Here is a 24,594-nt window from a genome sequence, read left to right on the forward strand (position 1 = left end):
CCTCTGTTGTTTGATGTATGTCTTGTATGTGTGGTTTCCTCTTTTTGCGATGATCATCAATTTATTGATGTGAGCAGATGCGAGAAACACCCTGGTCAACAGAGAGATGATGGTTTCGCTGCGTAGCCCACCTAGGCTGGATTCTACTGTTTTTGACTTTATTATAGGACTATGGCCCATGTATTACTTGTTCTTTAAATTTCAATTTGATTACTGTTGAATTTTGTATCTTGTTTAGTTTTGGCATTGTTGTGTGCCTTGAATATTGTAAGGAGTAGTGTTTGGGCTCCAAAATCGCACTACTATATTATTCTATGTGACGTTTCTTTTAATTAGGATGATTGATTAAATGGGACGTTAATTAATCATATCATATCACCTTTATTTCTGAAGAATTTAATTCTTTAAATAAAAATAAAAATGTTATACAATGAATACAAATATTTAAACGTGATTTCTCTAAATCATTATAAAATGTTAAAAATTATCTATCTTAATAATATGCTACTTATATGAATATATATATATATATATATATATATATATATGAAACACACGTGTCTATGCCCATATACAACATATGTATATACTTTTGTTTTACAATAATAAAAGAATAAAATTAAATTTTATCATTATTATTAAATTTATAAAAAATATTTCAATTAAGTATGATAGGATATCATCGATAAGATTATTCATTAAATATTATCCTCTTTTGGGACAGAGTCTAGCACATTTGTTCTTGAATCTTAACCCTAAGGTTAAAAAAAGATAAAAAATCAATCATCCATACTTGTACATCTATATGTTCTTCATCATTTAAGTGTCAAGACCAATTTAATTAATGGGAAATGATACATTAACACAAAAAAAAATTTGACAAAATTTGACAGACTACTAAATAAAGTAAAAAAGTACTACTTCTATTACTTCTTTTTAATTGAAAAATAAAAGGTTAATCTACTTCAATCCTATTTATAGAAAACTTGTCAACTTTGTCAAAATATTTTTTATCAAAACATCATTTTCCTTAGTTAATATATGCTCTATCTCACTCTTAATTGACCAAGATGCCTAAGAAACAAAAATTATAATAGACCACTAATCCAAATTAAAGTTAAAAGTTTGATTTCTACACATGGATTTTTGATTCATTTTGATCTTATCTATTTTTTTCTCATCTAAATCTGTATTTTATAAAATAGACTCAATGTAATTCTTTATGTTAGATTAACATTAGCGTTATCAAAACTAGAAAGATTCTAAGATAGAAACCCAAATTTTAACACATGACAGATTAATTTAAATTTTAACATATAATACTAATAAATCATGGTAACACAAATTTAACACATGGAAACGTGACAGATTAATTTAAATTTTAACATATAATACTAATAAATCGTGGTAACACAAATTTAACACATGGAACCATATTGAACTTATTTACAGAAATAAAAACTTAATTGAATAAAAAAATATAAAAAATAATCTAAAACGTAAATCTAAAACGTAATCCATTCAAGTTATAAAAGATTTTACTTATGTCATTTTTCATCTTATGAATAATAAATTTACATTGCCATCTTGCAAATGTTCTGAAGTTTTATACTATCACTTATGTTGTCCCTATGAACAGCCTATCAAGTCTTTTTTTGGCAGCAAAAAATGGCTAAAATAGTAGGATACAAACGGGTCATCATGCTTCACCTCGTCAAAAAGAATATAAACGATATATAGAGAATTAGCCAAATGCTATCTCCTGAAGAACTTCAAGTGTCTTCATATGAACCTGAAAGGCAAGAGTAATAAACAAGAGAAAGAATAATTAGGTGATCATAGACATGGCTGTTTGTTTACTTTAGAAGATAATTTAATCAGCAAAACCAAACATATATTCGCGTGATGCCACCAACCATCACGGCTTCCACTAACAATAATGCTCTATAGGAGTAACAATTGACTATTTAAGATTTGAACAGTTCTTCAGGCACAATCTATTTAGCTTAAATAAATGGGGATGAGGAAATTTTTGTGTAGCAAGCTTGCCTTCAAATGTCAAACTTAGGATCTATTTGATTTGAGAAAATATTTTCAGTTACCATGTCCTATTTTCACAATATAAAAGTATATCTTCTTTTAACTGTGATAAGAAATGAAGAAAATTACTATTTTATTGTTTTTATCATTTTCTACACAAAGTTACAAATCTTTGAAAACAAAATTAATGTAGCATTTATTGTGATTAGTTTGAAAACATAATATGAAAACAGGGAACGTTTTCCTGAACTAAACAAGTCTATAGGGATATTTGGATTGAGAAAACTATTTTCTGCTTGGTTTCACTGTTTCCAATACAAGGAACTTTCTAGCACATGAATACGCTAGTTTTTATAGTACATACTCTACAGGGACATTGACCTTGAAAATAGAAATATTTATGAACTTGAGAAAAAGAACGTACCCATTCCAGATGTTGTGCAGTGATGCCAGAGTCAGTTCCAGCATATAAACCAGACAAAACCTGTTAAAATAAGAATTGAGAAACATTAGTTTGAAATGCATTACAAAATTCAAGATCATTCAAATCTAATGTGACAATCAGAACGTTTATCAAAAAGTATGGGAGACGGTATCATGGTTAAAAAGATCAGGAGTCCACCGTGTGAAATTTTCAACTGGACCAAATATTTTATGTCCACTTGGCTCCAAAATAATACATTCAACACAAAAAGAATGATGTAGCATTTGCATTACCTTGGATACAGTCTCAAGAAACATGCCAGGGCGTACTGGAAGTGTCTTCTCTCCTGTTAAAATTGGCTGCATATCATTGCACGCAAGTTAAATATGCTTAAAGTGTCTATAACTTGCACTCATAACAAAACACACCCCTTAGTTAAATAACACGCGAGCAGGATGCAATTCAACCCACCTTTCCTAGAAATTCAATTGGTTCGGGATCCATAGTGTCTTCCTCATCGTACTTGTCTGCACCTTCATCTTTTCCTTGCATCACATTTCTTATCATATCAAGCACCTTTTTCCCAGGTTTTAGAGCCACCAATTTGCTCAAGAACTCCACCTGCACAGTCAACAGTTTTAAGGATGCCAAGATAGTATTTCTGTCACAGAAAGATGATATCTGTGTAGTTTTGATTTCCCATCACTTTTAGCAATAAACAGCAATATCTTGTGAAACAGAAATGTTGTGCCAGGTAAATATTTCAGTAGAAGTGACAACCATGCTAAAACCAAAATATGGAAACTATATTTCAAATACCTCAGGCTGAGGAAGCGTATAGAATCCACGGTGGTTTCTTTCATCCATAATTCCCCCTCCCATCATATTGCGAGCTTCTTCTCTAATCAAAACAAGTCTTGCAAGTAGTTTTCGGTCTGGGATAACACGACGATTTTCCATTGCCTGAAAAAGTATGGCCCAACACCAAAAATTAACCAGACAGTTTGGGTAAGAATTGAAGCTGCTCCCGAGAGACAAGGAAATAATTTAATAAACAGACCTGGTAGCAAAACAAAAATAACTAAGAGAGTACATATCATTATAACCCAAAATTTTAGAACCTTCTAAGTCAACTACTCTATAAAGTCAGCTACACCTAAATTGAGAAGGCACTCAGTAAATTTGATTCGTATGATTTGCAGATGTGAGAATGAAAATAATCGATTATAAGAGGGTATGAAGCATTTTGTGAATCGTGACATGTAAAAGAGGCTAAAGCAATTTAGACCAATCCCAAGGTCTTCCAAGTACATTTTGCTCTCATCATCCCCATACAACGACAATAAAATCGTTACCCAAGTATGAGTACTAGACATTTTAAAGTTCAACAGACAATCTCAGTGGATATATATAAGTGAAGTTTCTATAAATACCTCCAACAAATCATCAGCTTGATTAGCTATGTCATTTAGATTTGCCCCTGGAATATGAATCTTCAAGTCATTCTCGCCTTTAAATGCACCACCACCAGCTGCAACTCGGCGCATCAATTCATGCCGGCTATCCTTTTTTGGAGTTCTACACAGAAGACCAACTACTTGAACCTAAAAATATGAAGGTGAAAATTCCATATTAATCAAAAGAGCGTAATCTGGAGCTGCCCTTTGGTTAGAAAATTATCAAGAAGTAGCTAAAAAAAGTTCCTTACATGGGGCGGACATTTTTTTGTTAGATGTGATAACACTGTCTCTTTGATCACTTCCAACAGTTCCTTGCGCTAAAAGGAAATAATATGAAATACATAAGCAGTATATTCCAAATCACAACTTCATGAAAGTTTCACGGCTCACCAGCACAGAAAATTATGCTATAGGAATCATCAATTAAAGGATACTAACAGCAATGAAGTAAAATTTTCAGGGCAGTGTGGTTGAAGGACACAAAATATCATGTTGATAACAAATGTCTGGTTGCTTATTTGAGTTCAAATACGCTGCTGCAGTCAGTAAGACTCACGATACAAAAAAAAAATTAATTAAAATGCACTCTCGGTGTAAAGGTATTTCACACTATTATCCAATCATGATTACCATGCATTTTAAGATTAATGATTTCTGAATAACTATACTTGAGACTGGAAAATGTGAGAAATGTTTAAGAGAGTTCAATTGATCTCTTAATTAACTGTTTCATTTATATGTGTCTTACATCAGTAATGAAATAAAAACTTAAACAAATCTAACAAGTTAAATCTTTTACACAACTCAAGCAATCCTGACAATTACTTTAGCAGTCATACTTAAGATGAATTCTTACTGATTGGCAGTGTAGAAATATTTTACACTAATAGTGTATCAAATTCATTTCTTAAAAAAATGAAAACATTACCCTGTTTCTATTTACAAGGGTTTCTTCTGTAGATTTGCTCAAAATATAATTACAAAAAAAAAAAAAAAAAAATCTTGGCAGAACAGAACACATGGATTTCTAACTTCATCTAGATGAGTTATAATCTCTTAAGAAAGCCATACCTTATCATCCTGGTCCTTCTCAGAAAGTTGAATCATGTAGTCAAGGGCTGTCATGAAATCAGACTCCATCTCATCAACTCTCTTTCCTATAACTCCTTGTGCAGCCAACTCCACTGCCACTCTCTCAGAATCCTCGTCCATGTCCATGTCATCCAACTGAACACAAATTTGTACACATAATACAAGCTCATGAATCATCACACATTTTGATTCACTAATTATCAAGTAAAGAACCACAAAAATAAATATTTGCAACAAGAAGAAAAACTAATCACTGCGAATACTTATACAAAACTGACACAAACACACAAATAATCAGTTATCTTCACCGAGAAAATGTGTGACAAGCATGCATAGCCACACAGAGAAAAAAATTCAACAACGAAATCTTTTAAAATTACCTTAAACCAAAAAGTATATCAACACCATGTCAATGAGAAATAAACTATAGAAGAATTTAGCTAGAGCAGAACGATGAAAAAATTAATTAGAACATGTTGAATTTTATTGGAAAAAACCAATTAAACTTCAAATTAAATAGCAATTTATACAATAACAAGAAATATATCAGTTTCGAGCGAGATTGGCCAACCTTCTACATAAGCACTTCTAGGTGAGAAAAATATAAAGAAAAAATGCAATAAACTGTCCATAACAAAAATTAGCTTATGTATAAACTCATTTGTGTAAGTTCTCATGTATAACTTCTCAAAATTCTTCTTTTGAACTTATATATAAATTAATTTTAGTTTACAGAGAAGTTCAGTTCATTCTTTTTTCTTATTTTTCCATCCTAAAACACTCCGTAGAAGTTTGTCCAAATAAGCTTGTTCTCCAGTCTCTTTTAGAAGTGTGTTCTTCACTGTTGTTACAAAGAAAGCTACAATATCTCATTTCATGAAAAGAAAACATTAACAACAACCTTAAATGCGACGAAGTTTAACTCTGAAGAATACAAATTCAACCTCTTTCCCTAGTAACAAAAGTAACAGTGGTAGTAACTCACAAGGGTAATCATTTCTTCCAAGACAGATATAACTTGTTCCCCTCCTCTAAGGAAGGATTCCGTGTGAGTAGGCTCTGAAAGCGACTTTCTGTTTTTCCTCTTTTCATCCTTCTCCAGTTCCGGATATCCTCCACCCACCTCGTAACTACCAATGGATGCCGAAATGCGATTCTTTCCAGTGAGCTTTTTCAGCCTCAACCTGCATCGGTGCTGCGAGGAACTTAATTTTGGACAGAAAGATTGGAAAAGATTGGGATAGGTGTAGGAGCAAGAGGGTGCAGAAACAATCATCTCGTGGATTTCAATTCATAATTATCTTCTTCAAAGCTTGGGGTTTTTTCACATTCCAGGGTTTTAGCACAATGAAAATATTGAAAAAAATAGAACAAAACTATGTTTTAAACTAGGTTTTTAATTAATAATCAAAACATTTTAACAAAGCCGTTTTAGCTCAGCTGGTAGAGCGCATGGCTTTTAACCATGTGGTCGTGGGTTCGATTCCCACAGACGGCGGCGCTTTCAATATTAATTTTAAATTTTATGATTTGACTTACTTTCAGTCTGAAACTAACAGAAACCTACGTTAACACATACATACCAATCAACACATTCGACTTCCCTCCATTAATATTTATACTGCAGAGCTCAGTCAAAAGTTAATTATAGCTGTCTAATTAAAAGCAACAAATCAAAAAACCTTAAAAAATCTCAGTTTCATTCTACACAAATCAAGTACTTCAAAGAACAGAAAAGACCTTAAAACAAACCCAAAAAATGTGCTCAAATTGAAGTGCAGCACTAGAATGTATAAAAACAATCAGACAACTGTAGTGCAGCAAACACCATTGAAGATTAACAACCTATTCATATTGTACGACATATCAATACCAATCCATACATGCAAGAGTTCTCTTGCTCTCAGGGTAGGAGGACAAACCATCATTTCAGGCTTTTTCTCATTATAAAAACCATACAATGCATCAATGTAGTCAGGTTTGTAGATTCCTTCAGTTTAACCCTCAAAATTAAATGATAGACAGATACTTATTCATGCTTCTTTCCTTTGGTTAAATAGTGTATTAGAAAACTAGCTAGTTATTCAAGTTTTACAAATTGTTAGAGATAGACGAAGTTGTTGAAGAACCGGTTGAACAACAAGTTTCCCATCAGTAAAGCAACATTAAAAAATCTACCAAAATCAATAGATTAATCAATAATTTCTAGTAATAAGAAGTGTATTTATTATAATCAGATTATAATATCGAAGTTGAAAATGATCGTGAACGGAAACAAATGAAGAATTTTTAAGTATTTCGGTATATCCAATAAGTTTTGTATCGTTTAGGAGTTGAGTTCGAACGAAGCGAAATTTAAATATTTTTTCCTTTTATTTTTTTTAAATATTTTTTAAAAATAAAACTGTAAGAGAACTCGATATTACAAAGTTGCTGTCATTAAAGATCAGAGTAATCCTCCTGTAGGAGAAGGTCGGAAATTTCACATATATATTTACCGAATTAGTTTTCCAAAACACATTTTATATTTGTAAAGCATTCTCTCTATTCTCCCTCTTCTTCTATTAGGAATTCTAAATCACACATTGGATAAAAATAAATATGATGAAAATATATCAATAAAAGGACTCTTACATCTTAATTATTTTAGGTTGAAAATAATATTATGTTATCTTCTTTGGACTTGTTCAGTTGACACCTCATTACTGTCTAATCTTCCTTGTATTTCTCTTCCAATAAACTTAACAGTAATATTAGAGCCCGTTTGAGATTGATATTTTAGTTTTTTCTGTTAATAATGATGAGGATGCAGTAAGCAAAAGGCTGTGTATTTAGGCAAGCAGCAAAGAAGCATTTTTCTTGTGCAAAGTTTCAAGCCTAAAGGGAGGTAGGTTTTGGAAGCTTCTATCGTGAAGAAGAAGCTTCGGAGTTATCCTAAGAGTGAGTGACATACCTGAGAGATGTGAGGGTGGGGATATTTAAAAAGATTTGATAACCAAAGATAGAAAAATGGTGTTTATATTTAGTAATTATGGAAGTTATGTTTAACAAATTGGAACGAAACCTCTAATTTTAGATGAAACTTTTCATATATTAGATTTTTTTTACTATGAATGTCTTGTTAGTTCTGAAGTTGTTCTTGAGTTTATCAGTTGTAATTTGTAGGCATGGGTCTTCTGTTAGCCAATGTTATATGAGATATTGCTTCAGGAATTTCTCTAGATCCTATTGGAAGAATACCTTCCAGTACAAGCAAATCAAACACAAAGCGACTCTGTTCCATGCTGATTCTAGAAGAATGTATTTATGGTGATGGGACAGTCACATTAGTCCCAAGAACTCAAAATGGCTCCAAGAGAATCTAACTGATAATTCTGATTTTGGAAGCACTTCCGTTTACGATGTTGACATAGTTGCTATTCATCATCTGACACCTTGATGGTTAGAGATTAAATTGCATCCATCTCTTGTTTTCTCATGTATAAGAGAAAGGAATGCTTCTGTAAATCCTGAAACAAAATTTAATTGAACACGATTCTTCTTCTCCTTTCTTTTTAATTCTAGTTATAATATTTGTTTGATAACATATAATTGCTGGTGCTGATATAAAACCTTGTAAAATTTGGGCTTCTAAAACAATTATTGATAACATCTTAAGATTATTGGACTGCTACAAAGTGTTATGGTTTATCATTTGTAATTGTCAATGTATACTACATGTTACTATTTTTAGTATTTGGTGTTTCTTATTTCTAAATAGATAAATTAATAATAATTTTAAAATGTTACAAAATGCAATACGTAGCAATTTTTGATTGTTATAAAATAAGATAATTGGTAATATTTTTTTAAATGTTAGAAAATGTATAGAAAACAATTTTTTAATTATTAGAAAATATATAGATAACATTTTTCAAACATTAAAAAATAAAAATTGCAATATTTTTGTAATGATAATAAAGATATTAATTGGTAACAATTTTAAAAATATACTAATGATACATAAAAATGTTAAATGTTGTCTTTGCTTTGCACATGACTATAAATTTTTAGACTTTAACAACATTTTTTAAATGTTACTAAATAACAGTGTGTTTTCATAAAATTTTGATATCAATTTATAAATCTGATCCACTTCTCTTCCCTCTCTGCAATCCCCACGATCTTATTCCATTCATGTTCAGCAACATGCAACTTACAAATTTAATTACTAAAGCCGACTACAGAAACAACATGAGGATTTTGTAAGTTAAAAAGTAATTGGAGTTTGGTGGATAAAAAAATAAAACGAAGGACAAAGTAAACTAAGATATATTTCTACAGAAAACTTGGATTCAATACATATAAGAAACTCATGATTGAATGAATCTTAGAAAATAAGACAATCCAATGCATAAAGATAAACTATATTACGTATTTCTAGAATTTGAAAACCTCCTCCAACTATCTTGCATAAAATAATAACAACTTAAGAAGATAAATTCCATATAGGAAAACCATGCTCGTCTCCAATAAGGATTAATGTAGAGAGTGGCAACAATTACCAGCAATACCGATGTGTATGCCACAACAAAACTTACACCAAAAGCATGCATGTCAATCGGAGTGTCATTGTCTTCATCATTTGGAGAAATGGTAGGTGATTGTGCATAAGGATGACAACTTTTTACCAATGGAGGTCCACAAAGAAGAGAATTTCCTTCATAGCTGCTTTCATCAAAGGTAATAAATTGGCCTTTTCGCTCGGGTGTATCACCCGATAAGTTGTTATGAGCAACACTGAATACAGCAAGAGAGCTCAACTGATTTAGTTGAGGAGGAATTTGACCACTCAACATGTTGAAAGAAAGATCCAAACTCTCCACTTTTACTAAATTAGAGAATGTAGTTGGAATTTGTCCAATCAAATCATTGTGAGACAAGTTAAATGCTCGAATTCTCGTCAAGTTTCCAAGCTCAGACGGAATACTTCCGTTTAGTTTATTGCTGGATAAATCAATTCCGGACATATAAATAAGGATGCTTGTTGTATATGTGTAGGATCTTTTCTTCGTAGTGAACTCTGCTTTCTCTTTTATATTTGGTATTAACATAGAGTATTTGCCATTGTCTATACGAACATAGCCATTAAATGCAAGCCATAATACTTGAGGGTCATCACTCTGAAAAGGCACTTTACCCAAGCAATTGGGTATTGGACCAACAAAATTGTTATCAGAAAGGTCTAGTATACTTAAATCTACCAATTGGCATAACTGCTCTGGTAAATGTCCTGTAAAGCGGTTACCTTTCAAAATGAGTATGTTCAACCTTGTATCAGCAAGATCTTGTATCAAATCTTGAATGCCACTAGTTATTTCATTGTAGCTAAGGTCTAGCATCACTATGTAAGATGTGTTGGTGAACATTGTTTTGGATAAACCACTTAACCTGTTGTTGCTCAAATGGATATAATTCACTGAACCATTGGCAAAAGATGGCACATAACCTGTCAAATTGTTGTTTGAGAGATCTAGATATGATAGATATTCAAGTTCCACTAGCCTTGTCGGAATAGACCCTTCAAGATGATTGTTGGACAATGAAAGTGTTTGCAAATTTGACATATTTCCTATCACAGTTTGAAGTGTCCCCACTAAATTGTTATAGCTCAGATCCAAGCGTTGGAGAGATGAGTTAAAAAAGCTACTCGGGATGCTTCCATAAAGGTTATTGTCATCTAAGTACAGCTCCTCCAAGTATTTCAAAGTTGGAAATATGGGTCCATCTAGCTCATTGTGTGAAAGTGTCAAGATTTTGAGTTTAGAGCCATCCCTGGATATGTTCTTTGGAATCTCTCCTGATAAAAGATTATCTGAGAGATCCAAAGTATCCAATAAGCTCATTTGCCCAAACTCAGGAGGAATTGAACCTTGGATGTGATTTCTAGACAAGTTTAGAAATTGCAAATTTGGTAAAATTAAACTAATATTGTTATTGGGGATTTGGCCAGTTATATTATTGTCAGATACATCAATTTTCGTCATGCTTGTAAGGGGATGTGATGGTAGCTGGAGAACACCTTTGAAAGAGCAATTTCTAACAACAAGCTCGGTCAACTTTGTGTTGTTTTCAAACAACCAGTTTGGAAACACTCCTTCCAATCTACAACTAGTGAAATCTAGTTTAGTCAAGCTTCTTTGAAGTAAAAGAAACCTGGGGAGCGGAAGAGAATCATTCTCGGTTGTTGAATGCAAACTAAGCTCTTGTAATTGAAATTTAGGAATCCAAGTTTGCAGACTAGGTTGTAAGTCCAAAATGACTTTGTTGCCGTCACCATATATGAACTTAAGGTTTGAAAGGTTGGCAAATGGTGTAAAAGAAAGAGGAACTTCAAATTGGTTTTGTGTAAAACCAAAATATTCAAGTGATGTAAGACTAGCAATATTTGAATCAAGTTGTCCACTGAATTTATTTTGTGAAAGTTCCAACTTCCGAAGAGATGTCATGTTCAAGAAAGATGAAGGAAGCGATCCAACAAATGAATTTTGGCTTAGATCTAACTCTTCCAGATTTTTCAGCTTAAACCAATCTGAAATATAAAATTTTGAAAAAAAAAGTCATCTTACTGAGGACACAATGCAAAGGTGTAGAATAAATATGTGATGATTCACGATAAAAGGAAATCTAAAAACTACAATGATAAATTAAATTACCTGCTGGAGGAAGGGTGCCACTAATCTTACAATTAGAAGCAGATAAATTTTTCAAAGAAGTCAATTCCCCAATACTTTTGAAAAACTCAGTGTCAAGGGGAGAACTAGAGTCCAGCGCCAAGTGTTCAAGGTTTTTTAAATCACGAAAATCTGCACAATAGAAAAAGAAGTTATATAAACCTTAATTTAATAGTGAAACTAATTGAGTTAGAGTAAAATAAAAAGTATTTCCACCTCCAGCAGTAATATTTCCTATAATCTCATTTTTGATCATAGAAAGCACTCTAATAGATGAGAAAGGTTGTAGTGATTCCCTGAGTCTGCTTCCATTTATCATATTGTTATCTAAATTAAGGACTTCCAATTTTCTTAGACCTTTTGAGCCTGTAACTAAAACATGGAAATAATATTTAATTTGTCATCACATAACAAAACAGATACAGAAACTATGCACTGTAAGGAAATAATAACATGCTTTACAACTGGAATTAAATTGTATTATAAAGAAACCGATTAATACTTTTTTATATCAGTGCTTTAAATACCTTGATGGACAACAAAACTGTTAATTTTGTTATAACTTAGATCAAGACTCTCCAAACTGGTTAACGCCAATAATCCTGTTAGAGACAAATAGAGAATGAAATGTTATAATCATTCATAGAATAATAGTACTACTCTTTCTTCGCTCATATACAATAATAATCTCTGCACAATATAAGTCCAACCACCATAAAATATCTATTATGAGAAGTGACTGCCAACGTGATGAAGCAGTAGAATACATCAAGTTAACTATACTCACCACTTATATCAAGCGATCCTCCTAATTCATTGTCTTTTAATACAAGGGATTTCAGACGTTGAAGCCCACTTAGAGATGAAAGAAATTCATTGGAGAAATTGTTAATTTGGTTATAACTTACATCAAGAATCTCCAAACTCGTTAAAGTCAATAATCCTGTTAGAGACAAGTAGAGAAGGGAATGTTATAGTCATGTTTACTGATATAAAAAAATCTAAAAACTGGCAACATACCTAACAACATAGGTACTGTTTAAACTAACATATATTTTCAACCAACCAAAAGGAACGATGAATATTTGAAATATAGGAAGTGTGACATACTAAGAATGGATGTTGGAGGCAATTGACTGTATCCTAAATCTAAAGACTTGAGAGATGAAAGTTCACTAATAGCAGATGCAATATCAGTGTCATTGAAGTTGTTGCTAGACAAGTCAAGGACCTCAAGATTCTTCAACTTAGAGCATAAACCTGCAAGGTAAAAAACCGTGTTAGATAACATTTTATCCTAAAGCGATTATCCTTAGAAATGAAATGGGAAAATTATTCGACCTTGAATATGCATATCTGAGTCCAAATCATTGTGAGACAGATAGAGTTCCTTGAGAGATGTGAATCCACCGAGAGATGGCAAGATGTCATTAGTCAAAGAGTTCTCACTTACGTCAAGGACCTCTAATCTAACCAACTCCGATGACAGACTTTCAAAAGCTAAAGGCATACACATGTATCAGTAATCATGTATAATAATTATAGAGATGCTTATTACATCATCATAACACAAGAATGCATATCCTCACCCTTGAACGTTTCATCGAACCCGTTGTATGTTGGATCGAACCCGTTGGATGATAGATATAGAATCTTGAGAGATGGAAGGCGATTCACACAAACTACAATGTCGGTGACACCCATACCATTCTCAGTCAAGTCGAGGACTTCCAGATTTTGCAACCCTGCAAAGTATTCAAATCAAATGGAAATAACTATTTTTTTCATGTTTCACTTTCACTGAATAAATCATGATGAAGATCAAAATGTGTCGGAGAATAACCTTCACTGTCCGCACAATCTAGTATCCCATAAATACCCCCCAAGTTGAGACTCTTCAAATCTTTGAAGACAACAAGATTAGCGTAACTTAAATACCGAAGGCCTTGAAGATTAAGTTTGGCCACTCTCCCTGTGGAGGAGTTGCACTCCACTCTTCCCCATTCACAACAATCTGTGCCTTCCCACAGCCAAGACAAAGCGAATTCAGAAAGGGAATTTAGACCCAAAAGAGCTTCTCTCTCTTCCTTCCAACACCCTTCACACCATATCACTTCCACAAAAACAAAAATCAATAAACTCACACCAACGTTCTTCATTTTCATCTTTATATTTTGCAACAAAGGATTTGGCCGTTTAAATAAGAATGAACCAATTAAAGTAAACTAATTTATCGCTGAGTCAAAGTTGGTGGCGACCGCGGTTTTCTACTATGGCTGTTCTCTTCATCAACGGTCTTAAACAGTATATATTAATATATCTATATATATATATATATATATCTTTTATTTGATGAATTGGAAGTTGAAAAAAAGCAGAGGCTCCATAAAGGTAGGCAAGTGTGAAGATGAGTGTAGCTCAACCCAAAAGCCGTGACTACTGCAAGTAGTACTACCAAGTAATACTTTCCTCGTCATTTCGTCAAACAAGTTGTCTTCTGCCATGATCCAAATTGCTCAATTATTTTTGGTAGTGGGAATTAACTAATACCTTTTCATACCTCTTTTTCGTACGCGCATGGGACATTGCTTTGCTATACCATACGCAAAATGGAAGTTTTTCATTTCCTCATCTATTTCTATACACAAACATTTGAATTAGAACAATGACAACAAAACGACAAGTGACTAAAATAGGAGAAAAGGAAAATAAAAGAAGGAATTGATGAAGAAATATAATAGAGAAAAAAAAATACCTTAAGTTAAAACTATTATAACTTTCTCTGTCAAATAGAAAAATACAAAAACTTACATAACCTCAGGAAAAAATCTCACTCTTAATTTATCTCTAAATAACATGGAAAATATAAATAAAAAGCAAGAAGGAATTTTGAAAAGATTCCACCAAGGCTTTCTTTAGTAGCCTCGAAAGCTTTGAATTAGTTTAAAGAAACCCATTTACCGTATAAAAACCTTTGTCAAACATTGAGTCTTCCTCCAATTACAAAGAAACAATAAAATTATTAGGATTTTTATAATATGTGTAAACAATGATGAAAGTAGACAGATCACTAATGTTTTGAAGCTTCCTCCAACGAGTCTATTCCAATCATTTTTCATTTTATCTTCTTTCAACAAGTGAAAGTCTTCTTCAAACTTATGACCCTTAAAATAGTAAAATGATCAAATTGGTACCTAGAAGCGAGTGACATATTACTTTAGTCCTTAGAAACATATGGCATTAAATTCATCTCGCGAAGTAAAAATCTCTTAATTTTGTTATTAATTTAGTTCTTTAGTAAGAATGACAAATAAATCTCTGCTCCCGTAGGTATTATCCGAACTCGTTCCCGTTTCAACGGAGAATCCCACATCGATTGGATATGGGTACGAGGAGTCCCCGACTTTTTCAATTGGGTATGTGGATGGGTATGAGGATGTATATATCCCACCATAATACCCGTTCCCGCCATATTTGGTTTGTCATGAAACTCATTCGCATCTCTAATATATTTTTCATCTTATCATAACCTTATATAATCATGTTAAAATGATGTATGTCAATAAAAAAAATTTTATGTCTCACCTTTGAATATTTCTATTATTTTTTAAATATTTTTATTTTATTGTATATTTTCCTTTCATATGAGAATGTTTAATACTATCAATTTAAGTGTTTAATAGCATAAATCTTTCATTTACTAGCATAAAATATTTGTTTCATTTGAAAAACTCTTTTGTTTCTCTAAAACAATTTTCATGATTTCTCAACATTGAGTATATATGTTGATATTTGAAAAATTTTCTTAGATCTTTGAGGTATTTTTCATTTTATCATACCCTTAACTATACATTTGTTTTCCTTTGTACGATTTCTTTCAATAGTCTCTCAAATTATTTCTAGGACACACATTTGTTAATTTTTTAATATTTTTATTTGTTGTTTATTTTTATCATGTAGAATACTATTTCAATATATTTTATCTAATTTTTTTTCTAATTCATTATCAATCATATTGTAATTTTTTCACTATAATTGTATAAATAATTTTTATTTATTACAATACAAAAATTTAATGTAATTGTATACAAGATCTATGTCAAACTTTTATTATTTGTTCTTTGCGCCATTTTTATCAAGTGATGTATTGTAATTTTTATTAGTGTATAAAAAAGAGATTAATTAGAATTTAAAAATTGAAGTAAACAAACATTTAAAATATATTTTAATTTGAATATTGTTTTCCTTTTATTTTTTTTAAAAATATTTTAAAATTTTATCAATTAGGTTTCCTTAATGTTTGCAGTTTGCAAATTTAATAAATATTTTGGTTTTCATGAAATTTTATTTGATATTCTAATGTAAAATGTAAACAATTATAATTTATTTTAAAATATTTGATATCGAAGAAACAACCATCTTCCTAACATTTGAATATTTGATAATATTATGTTTTCTTTACCATAATTTTTTATTGTTTTATAAAAATTAATTAAATTTAAAATAGTAAAAAAACAGATATAAATATAAGTATAAAATTATATCCATTATCCGATGAGACAAAAGATGAAGATAAAAGAAAAATTTAATACCCATTAAATTTAAGTAAAGAAATATGGATAAATTTTTTCTAAAAAACTAATGAGTAGCAAAACTCATCCCGTACAATTGTCATCCCTCTTCTTTAGACTTATGAACAAAGTGACGTGTGTGCATGTACACGGAAAACACTACCTAAATTTGGCAGAGCGATGTGTGCGAACGGCGTTAACTTTGATTAAAGTATTTTAATGATATAAACAAATACTGTCCTTTTTCACATTTTGAGACCATTCAATAATTATGTTATTTTCAAAAAGTAAAGTATATCAGTTTACAAACTCTAAAGAACGAAATTGATCATTTATCCTAATAAAAGTTGTTGATAAGCTATAAAAAAAAATAAAAAATCAATAAACTCACACTAACCTTCTTCATTTTCATCTTCATATTTTGCAACAAAGGATTTGGCCGTTTAAATAAGAATGAAGCAATTAAAGTAAACTCATTTATGGCTGAGTTAAAGCGAGTGGCGACCACGGTAACAGTGAAAGATGACCTGAGGTCAACCCAAAGGCCGTGATGACTACTACTGCAAGCACTACCAACTAATACTTTCCTCGTAATTTCCTCCAACAACTTTTCTTCTGTCATAGTTGCAATGGCCTATTTTAATAATAAAATCAAATTAACTATCTTTTTCCTACTGAGAGATCTTCAATAATTATGATATTTCTGAAATTAAAGTGACAATACTTTAAAAATTCCTAATGTCCTAATCAAATTTGTCAATACTTTAATAAACACCGCTAGAAAACTTAATTTTAGAAATTAATCTTTATTTCAATTAGAGATTAATTTAAAATCAAAATCTTAATAACTAATATTATATTTTAATTTAGATTTTGATTCATAAACCAATTTAATTACTTTTATGTAGATACTAATTTATTGACCAATATACATAAACTAATTTAATTATCATATTGTATATATAGAAATTACTTTAGTGATCAAATTATATAAAAACTAAGTGACCATATTAAGTAAAAGTTAGTTTAGTTATCATAATATATAAAAACTACTTTAGTGACTATATTACATTAAAAACTCATTTAATGACCATATTATATATAAAATAAAAATTAGTAATCTAAATAGTAAAAGATAGTCCCTACATTGGTCTTTAAATAATATATAATAATAATAATTTATTTTTAAATATTGTCTACTTTATTATTTACCTACTTAATCTTTCATAGTTTATCTATCTTTAAATTCAATTTCAATAAATTTAAAATAAATTATAAATAATAATGTATCATCCCAATTTTTTGCTTTTTTGGGGTCTATAACTAACATGTTCCTTACCTTTGGAAGAGACCTCAGGCCTCGAGTACGCAAGAAGAACATGCAGAGCGGAAACAAGCGAGTTAACCCGCTCTAATACCATAATGGAATCCCTCCATATAGTGAGCAAAAACAGAGAAGGAAACTAAGAAATATCACACATCCAAAGCAAGGAAGAAAAAGAACTCTGTATTTTTTTATTAAACTATCTTACTCCAACGAGAGAGACAAATACATATTTAAGGAGAAAGCAAAGAAACAAATATCAAACAGTTTATGAAAATGTTTGATGTCAGTTGCAGAAACAGAAGAACAGATAAACAGAAAACCAATTGCTAAAAACTGACAACATCAATGTCAAACTGTTTCTTTTTTCCAGATTTTGTGTCAACAATTTGGTAAGCAAAGGTCATTATTATTATCAGAATCATTGCAAGACGAGGAGGAAAAATTAATAGGTTCAATGGCCAATCTGAAAAAATTAATACATCTGTGAACAAGTTTAGCTTTGTCTAAAGTGAAAAAATGTTGTAGTGTGAGATTAGGAAAGCAAATGATAATCAGAAACAATGAGAGAAGACATTCGCCATTTTGGATTTTGCTCTTATAATCTGTGCATGGACTCTAATCAAGTGTTTCTTTTGCTCTTTCTCTTTTTTCCTTTTTCAAGACCAAAGTATATCTAAAACACATTGACCCATTGAGCACGATTGTTGTTTGTTGTAAAGGGACTAAACTTCAGTTAAATGTCTGGAAAAAGCATATTTACTGCCACACAAATGCTCCTTGTAAAAATTACACTAGCTTAAACCGCTATGCAGGTATTAAAATGATTGTATAACTGGCACCATTAGTAAAATCTCCATAAATACACTTCAGAAACAAAAACTGCAATTCCTACATTCATTTAAATATGACGAGAAGAGTTTGAGGTTGCCCATATTTAGATTAAAGAATACAACAAAGCCCTTTTGAATATGATTAAATCTAAAAGCTAATCCCTTCAACTTGCACTGAAGAAGCATCTTAGGATACAAATTCATGGTCTATTCAATGACGCGAGACAACACGATCCATTCAACTTTTAATATTTTTACTGTATAAATCAATTCATAGCAAATAACAAGTCAATCTAAGGCATAAAAGATAAACTATATTACAAATTTCTAGAATTTGAAAACCTCCTCCAGCTATCTTGCATAAAGTAATAACAACTCAAGATGATCAATTCCATAGAGGAAAACCATGATCGCCTCCAATAAGGATTGACGTAGAGAGTGGCAAAAATTACTAACAATATCGATATGTATGCCACACCAAAACTTACAACAAAAGCATGCATGTCAACAGGACTGTCATTGTCTTCGTCATTTGGAGAAATGGTAGGTGATTGTGCATAAGGATGACAACTTTTTAGCAATGGAGGTCCACAAAGAAGAGAATTCCCTTCGTAGCTCCTTTCATCAAAGGTAATAAATTGGCCTTTTTGCTCAGGTGTATCCCCTGATAAGTTGTTATGTGCAACACTAAATACAGCAAGAGAACTCAACTGATTTAGTTGAGGAGGAATTTGACCACTCAACATGTTAAAAGAAAGATCCAAACTTTCTACATGTATTAAATTGGAGAATGTAGTTGGAATTTGTCCAATCAAATCATTATGAGACAAGTTCAATGCTCGAAGTCTTGTCAAGTTTCCAAGCTCAAATGGAATACTTCCATTTAGTTTATTTTTTGATAAATCAATTCCAGACATATAAGCAAGGATGCTTGATGTATATGTGTAGGATCTTTCCTTCGTAGTGAAGTTTGCTTCCTCGTTTATATTTCGTACCAAAACCCCTGAATGTGCATTTTCTCCATGAATAAACCCATTGAATGCACCCCTTAATGAGTCCGGGTCATCATTCTCAAAAGGCATTTTACCTAAGCAATTGGGTATTGGACCAAAAAAATTATTATAAGAAAGGTCCAATATATTTAAATCTACCAATTGGCATAGTTGCACTGGTAAATGCCCTGTAAAGCGGTTACCTTTCAAAAGGAGTATGTTCAACCTTGTATGAGAAAGGTCTTGCATCATATCTTGAATGCTACCAATTATTTCATTGTAGCTAAGGTCTAGCATCATTAAGAAAGATCTTTTGCTGAACATTCTTTTGGATAAACCACTTAACCTGTTGTTGTTCAAATGGATGTAATTCACCGAAGCATTGACAAAAGATGGCACAGAACCCGTCAAATTATTGACTGAGATATCTAGATACGATAGATATTCAAGTTCCACTAGCCTTGTCGGAATAGACCCTTCAAGATGATTGTTGGACAACGAAAGTGTTCGCAAGTATGACAAATTTCCAACCACACTTGGTAGTTTCCCCACTAAATTATTATAGCTTAGATCCAAGTAAATGAGAGATGAGTCCAGAAAGCTACTTGGTATGCTACCATAAAAGCTATTGTCATCTAAATACAACTCCTCCAAGTATTTCAAATTTGGAAATATGGGTCCATCTAGCTTATTGTGTGAAAGTTTCAAGTATTTGAGCACTGACCCATCTCCAGATATGTTCTTTGGAATTTCTCCTGATAAATAATTATCTGAAAGATCCAAAGTATCCAATAAGCTCATTTGCCCAAACCCAACAGGAATTGAACCTTGGATGTGGTTTATAGACAAGTTTAGAAATTGCAAATTTGGTAAAATAGAACTAATATTACTGGGGATTTGTCCGGTTATGTTATTGTTGGACACATCAATTCTCCTCATGTTAGTAAGGGGATGCAATGGTAGCAGGATATCACCTGTGAAAGAGCAATTTCTAACAAGAAGCTCAGTCAATTTTGTGTTGTTGTTAAACAACCAGTGAGGAAATGTTCCTTCCAACCTCCAACTAGAGAAATCTAAGCTAGTCAAATTGTTTTGATATAGAAGAAACCTGGGGAGCGGAAGAGAATCGGTATTAGTAATTGAAGGCAAACTAAGCACTTGTAATTGAAATTGAGGAATCCAAGTTTGCAGACTAGGTTGTAAGTCCAATATGACTTTGTTGCCTTCACCATATATGAACTTAAGGTTTGAATGATTGGCAAATGGTGTAAAAGAAACAGGAACTTCAAATTGATTGTCTTTAAAACCAAAATATTCAAGTGATGTAAGACTAGCAATGTTAGAATCAAATTGTCCACTAAATTTATTTCGTGAAAGTTCCAACTTTCGAAGAGATGTCATGTTTAAGAAAGACGAAGGAAGTGATCCCTCAAATTGATTTTGACTTAGATCTAACTCTTCGAGATTCTTCAGCTTAAACCAATCTGAAATATGAAATTTTGAAAAAATAAACGATCTTGATAAGAACACGATGGAAAGGATATAAATTTTCAAAGAAAAAAAGTGTAGGATCAATATGTGATGGTTAACGAGGAAATCTAAAAACTATAATGATAAATTGAATTACCAGCTGGAGGAAGGGTGTCGTTTATTCCACATCCAAAAACAGACAAAACTTTCAGAGAAGTCAATTCCCCAATATTTCTGAAAAACTCATTGTCAAGGTCATAATTATTGTCCAGTGTCAATTGTTCAAGGTTACTTAAATCACGAAAATCTGCACAATGGAAAAAGAAGTTATATTTAGTATAACAACGAAACGAATTTAGCTTAGACTAAAATCAAAAGTATTTTTACCTCCTGCATTGATTGTTCCTATAATCTTATTACTCTTCATAGAAAGCACCCTAATAGATGAGAAAGCTTGTAGTGATTCCCTCAGTTTGCTTCCATTTATCAGATTGTAATCAAAGGTAAAGACTTCCAATTTGCTTAGACTTTTTGAGCCTGAAACTAAAACAGGAAAATAATATTTAATTTGGCAAAACGACATAGCAAATACAACAACTAAACACAATAAAGAAATAAATAGCATGGTTTACAACAGGATTAAAATTGTATTCTGAAGACAACCGATGATGAAGACTTTTTTAAATACCTTGATGGACAACAAAACTGTTAATTCGGTTATTACTTATATCAAGATTCTCCAAACTGGTTAAAGCCGATAATCCTGTTAAAGACAAATAGAGAATGGAATGTTATGATCATTCATAGATAAGAGTACTATTCTTTCTTCGCTCATACAACATAAAAAGAATTCTCTGTTTCAAAGTCTAAGTCCAACCACCATAAAAAAAAATTATGAGTCACTGCCAACGTGATCAACCAATCGAATACATCAAATTAATTATACTAACCACTTATATCGAGCGACCCGTTTAATTGATTGTAGTTTAAATCAAGGAATTTGAGATGTTGCAGCCCAGTTAGAGATGACAGAAATTCATTGGTGAAACTGTTCGAACTCAGCTTCAGGACTTGTAAATTGGTTGGCCATGTAAATCCATCATTCGCTGATAAAAACAGAATTGACAGCATATGGTAATGAGTGTACACACTAAATAAGGAGCATGCATGTTTTCACCGAGTCAAATCTACTTTAATTAAGTAAAGAATAAGGACAACCAACCTAAACGCCGCAAGATACTCTCATTCAACTGGTTCCCCTCTATGTCGAGAATCTCCAAAGACCTTATTTTTGATATATCTGGCAACATATAACCTGATCACACTCGCATATATTTTCAACCAAAAGCAACAACGAAGATTTGAAATATAGGAAGTGTGACATACTAAGAATTGATCTTGGAGTCAATTGAGTGTATCCTAAATTTAAAGACTTGAGAGATGAAAGTCCACTAAGAGCAGATGCAATATCACTGTCACTGAAGTTGTTGTAAGACAAGTCTAAGACCTCAAGATTCTTCAACATAGAGCATAAACCTGCAAGGTAAAGTGTGTTACATTACATATATTTTATCCTGAAGCTATTATCTTTACAATTGAAATGGTAAAATTATTCCACCTTGGATGTGACTATCTGAGTCCAATCCAGTGTCAGACAAATACAGTTCCTTCATAGATGTGAATCCCCCGAGAGATGGCAAGATGTCATTAGTCAAAGAGTTCTGACTTATGTCAAGGACCTCTAATCTAAGCAACTTCGATGACAGAGTTTCGAAAGCTAATGGTATACACATGTATTAGTCAAAGGTTGTAGAAGAAGCAAACCAATTTGAAGTAAATATTAAAAAGATGCTTATCACGTCATCGTCATCATCATGTAATCTATATCCTTACCGTTGAATGTTGCATGGAAACTGTTGTATGATAAATACAGAGACTTGAGAGATGGAAGGCCATTCAAACAAACAAGAATGTCGGTGACATTATCTATATTACTGTCACTCAAGTCAAGGACTTCCAGATTTTCCCACCCTACAAAGTATTCAAATTAAATGGAAATAATTATTCATACTTCACTTTTTAGTGAGTAAACAATGATCAAGAAATAGAATGTGTAAGAGAATAACCTTCACTGTCTGCACAATCAAATATCCCAGAACTACGGCTCAAGTTGAGACTCTTCAAATCTTTGAAGACAGCAAGATCAGCGTAATTTAAATGCCAATCTGACGGAAAGAACGCTACACTCCATAGGCGCTGAAGATCAAGCTTGGCCACTCTCTCTGTGGAAGAGTTGCACTCTACTCCTTCCCATTCACAACAATTTGTGCCTTCCCACTGCCAAGACAAAGGGAAGCCAAAACGGGCATTTAGACCCAAAAGAGCTTCTCTCTCTTCCTTCCAACACCCTTCACACCATATCACTTCCACCAAAACAAAAATCAATAAAATCAAACTAACGTTCTTCATTTTCATCTTTATATTTTGTAACAAAGGATTTGGCCGTTTAAATAAGAATGAACCAACTAAGTAAACTAATTTATGACAGAGTCAAAGTTGGTGGCGACCGCGGTTTTCTACTATGGCTGTTCTCTTCATCAACGGTTTTAAACAGTATATATTAATATATCTATATATATATCTTTTATTTGATGAATTGGAAGTTGAAAAGAAAAGAACCCGAGATTTTCTAGAAATCAAAGTAGTTGCTGTGATACTTCCACGGTTCTGTATATACATAAATAAATTCTATTATTCAGCTTTTTTCTTGGCAAAGTATTATTTTAATATACAGAACTCAACATCCAGAAGGTCCATAAAGGTAGGTAAGTGTGAAGGACGAGTTAACCTCAACCCAAATGCCGTGACTACTGAAAGTTCTACCAAGTAATACTTTCCTCGTCATTTCGTCAAACAAGTTGTCTTCTGCATGATTGCAATAGCATCAATCATTTTTGTATCTAATGGTGGTGGGAATTGATTTATACCTTTTGAGACCATTTTTGTGTACGCGTATGGGAGATTGCTATATCATACCCAAAATGGAAGTTTTCTATTTCCTCCTCTATTTCTAAAGACAAACAGTTGAATTAGATCAATGACAACAAAACGATAAGTGGTGACTAAAATGGGAGAAAGGGAAAATAAGGAATTGATGAAGAATCATAATAGAGAAAAAAAAAACTTCAATAAGTTAAAACAAGGTTAAATCATTATATAGGTATCCATTTTTATAGCAAAATTTCAATTAGGTCCTCCATTTTTATTTGATTTAATTGAGTTTCTATTTTCGAAAATTCGTTGCAATTGGTTCATTTCCGTTAGTTGACCAGTAACGGTGCTAATTATGTGCCACGTGTCAGCACGTGTTTTTTTTGACTTTTTTTTAATTTTTATTTAATTTTAATTTTTTTTATATTTTTTTTTTAAAAAATTAAAATTGCCACGTGTCAATCTGACATTATGCCACGTGGTAGAGACAGTGTGATGTGGCAGTGACAGTGCCACGTGTCAATATTGGATGTGAAAAGTCTCAATGTAGTCCCTGTATTTTTTATTTTGTCTCAATTTGGTCCCAATTTTTTTAAAACTGAATCAATTTTATCTTGTATCAAATTTAAATTTTATATAATTTTTACAATGTATTTTTATTATAGTTGATATTTTTAACAAAAT

The 24,594-nt window shown here is 31.9% G+C and overlaps 3 protein-coding genes and 1 non-coding gene across 7 annotated transcripts; 1 reads left to right on the forward strand and 3 right to left on the reverse strand.

The window, feature by feature from the left end:
* Positions 1-1,500: 1,500 nt before the first annotated feature.
* On the reverse strand, positions 1,501-6,346 carry LOC114183531 (protein PEP-RELATED DEVELOPMENT ARRESTED 1, chloroplastic). The gene is made up of 9 exons (XM_028070581.2): positions 6,002-6,346; positions 4,996-5,151; positions 4,173-4,241; positions 3,898-4,068; positions 3,284-3,427; positions 2,936-3,085; positions 2,758-2,823; positions 2,465-2,524; positions 1,501-1,792 (listed from the first exon to the last, which is right to left on the reverse strand). The coding sequence occupies exons 1-9, from the start codon at positions 6,290-6,292 to the stop codon at positions 1,745-1,747; spliced, it is 1,155 nt and encodes a 384-aa protein (XP_027926382.1). The 5' UTR covers positions 6,293-6,346; the 3' UTR covers positions 1,501-1,744.
* Positions 6,347-6,441: 95 nt separating this feature from the next.
* On the forward strand, positions 6,442-6,514 carry TRNAK-UUU (transfer RNA lysine (anticodon UUU)). The gene has a single exon. It is a non-coding gene; the product is annotated as a tRNA-Lys (tRNA).
* A 2,785-nt stretch (positions 6,515-9,299) lies between these two features.
* LOC114183980 (cuscuta receptor 1-like) lies at positions 9,300-14,046 on the reverse strand. 3 transcript variants are annotated; one of them, XM_028071199.2, is made up of 9 exons: positions 13,573-14,046; positions 13,319-13,474; positions 13,071-13,229; positions 12,840-12,989; positions 12,517-12,672; positions 12,257-12,331; positions 11,946-12,095; positions 11,712-11,861; positions 9,300-11,587 (listed from the first exon to the last, which is right to left on the reverse strand). In XM_028071199.2, exons 1-9 carry the CDS (start codon positions 13,892-13,894, stop codon positions 9,426-9,428), a joined length of 3,480 nt encoding a protein of 1,159 aa, XP_027927000.1. In that variant the 5' UTR covers positions 13,895-14,046; the 3' UTR covers positions 9,300-9,425. The 3 variants fall into 3 exon arrangements, with proteins under 3 accessions (XP_027927000.1, XP_027926999.1, XP_027927001.1); XM_028071198.2 differs by having other exon boundaries at positions 11,946-12,101; positions 13,573-14,045; XM_028071200.2 differs by lacking the exon at positions 11,946-12,095.
* A 4,648-nt stretch (positions 14,047-18,694) lies between these two features.
* Positions 18,695-23,512, reverse strand: LOC114184940 (cuscuta receptor 1-like). 2 transcript variants are annotated; one of them, XM_028072356.2, is made up of 10 exons: positions 23,046-23,512; positions 22,813-22,950; positions 22,538-22,696; positions 22,306-22,455; positions 22,142-22,219; positions 21,870-22,025; positions 21,608-21,682; positions 21,307-21,456; positions 21,077-21,226; positions 18,695-20,933 (listed from the first exon to the last, which is right to left on the reverse strand). In XM_028072356.2, exons 1-10 carry the CDS (start codon positions 23,392-23,394, stop codon positions 18,775-18,777), a joined length of 3,564 nt encoding a protein of 1,187 aa, XP_027928157.2. In that variant the 5' UTR covers positions 23,395-23,512; the 3' UTR covers positions 18,695-18,774. The 2 variants fall into 2 exon arrangements, with proteins under 2 accessions (XP_027928157.2, XP_027928155.2); XM_028072354.2 differs by having other exon boundaries at positions 21,307-21,462; positions 23,046-23,511.
* Positions 23,513-24,594: the final 1,082 nt, after the last annotated feature.

The sequence above is a fragment of the Vigna unguiculata genome, chromosome 5 (genome assembly GCF_037176805.1).
Source record: "Vigna unguiculata cultivar grain cowpea cultivar isolate G323 ecotype 2 chromosome 5, ASM3717680v1, whole genome shotgun sequence".
In the NCBI taxonomy this organism is placed as follows: domain Eukaryota; kingdom Viridiplantae; phylum Streptophyta; class Magnoliopsida; order Fabales; family Fabaceae; genus Vigna; species Vigna unguiculata.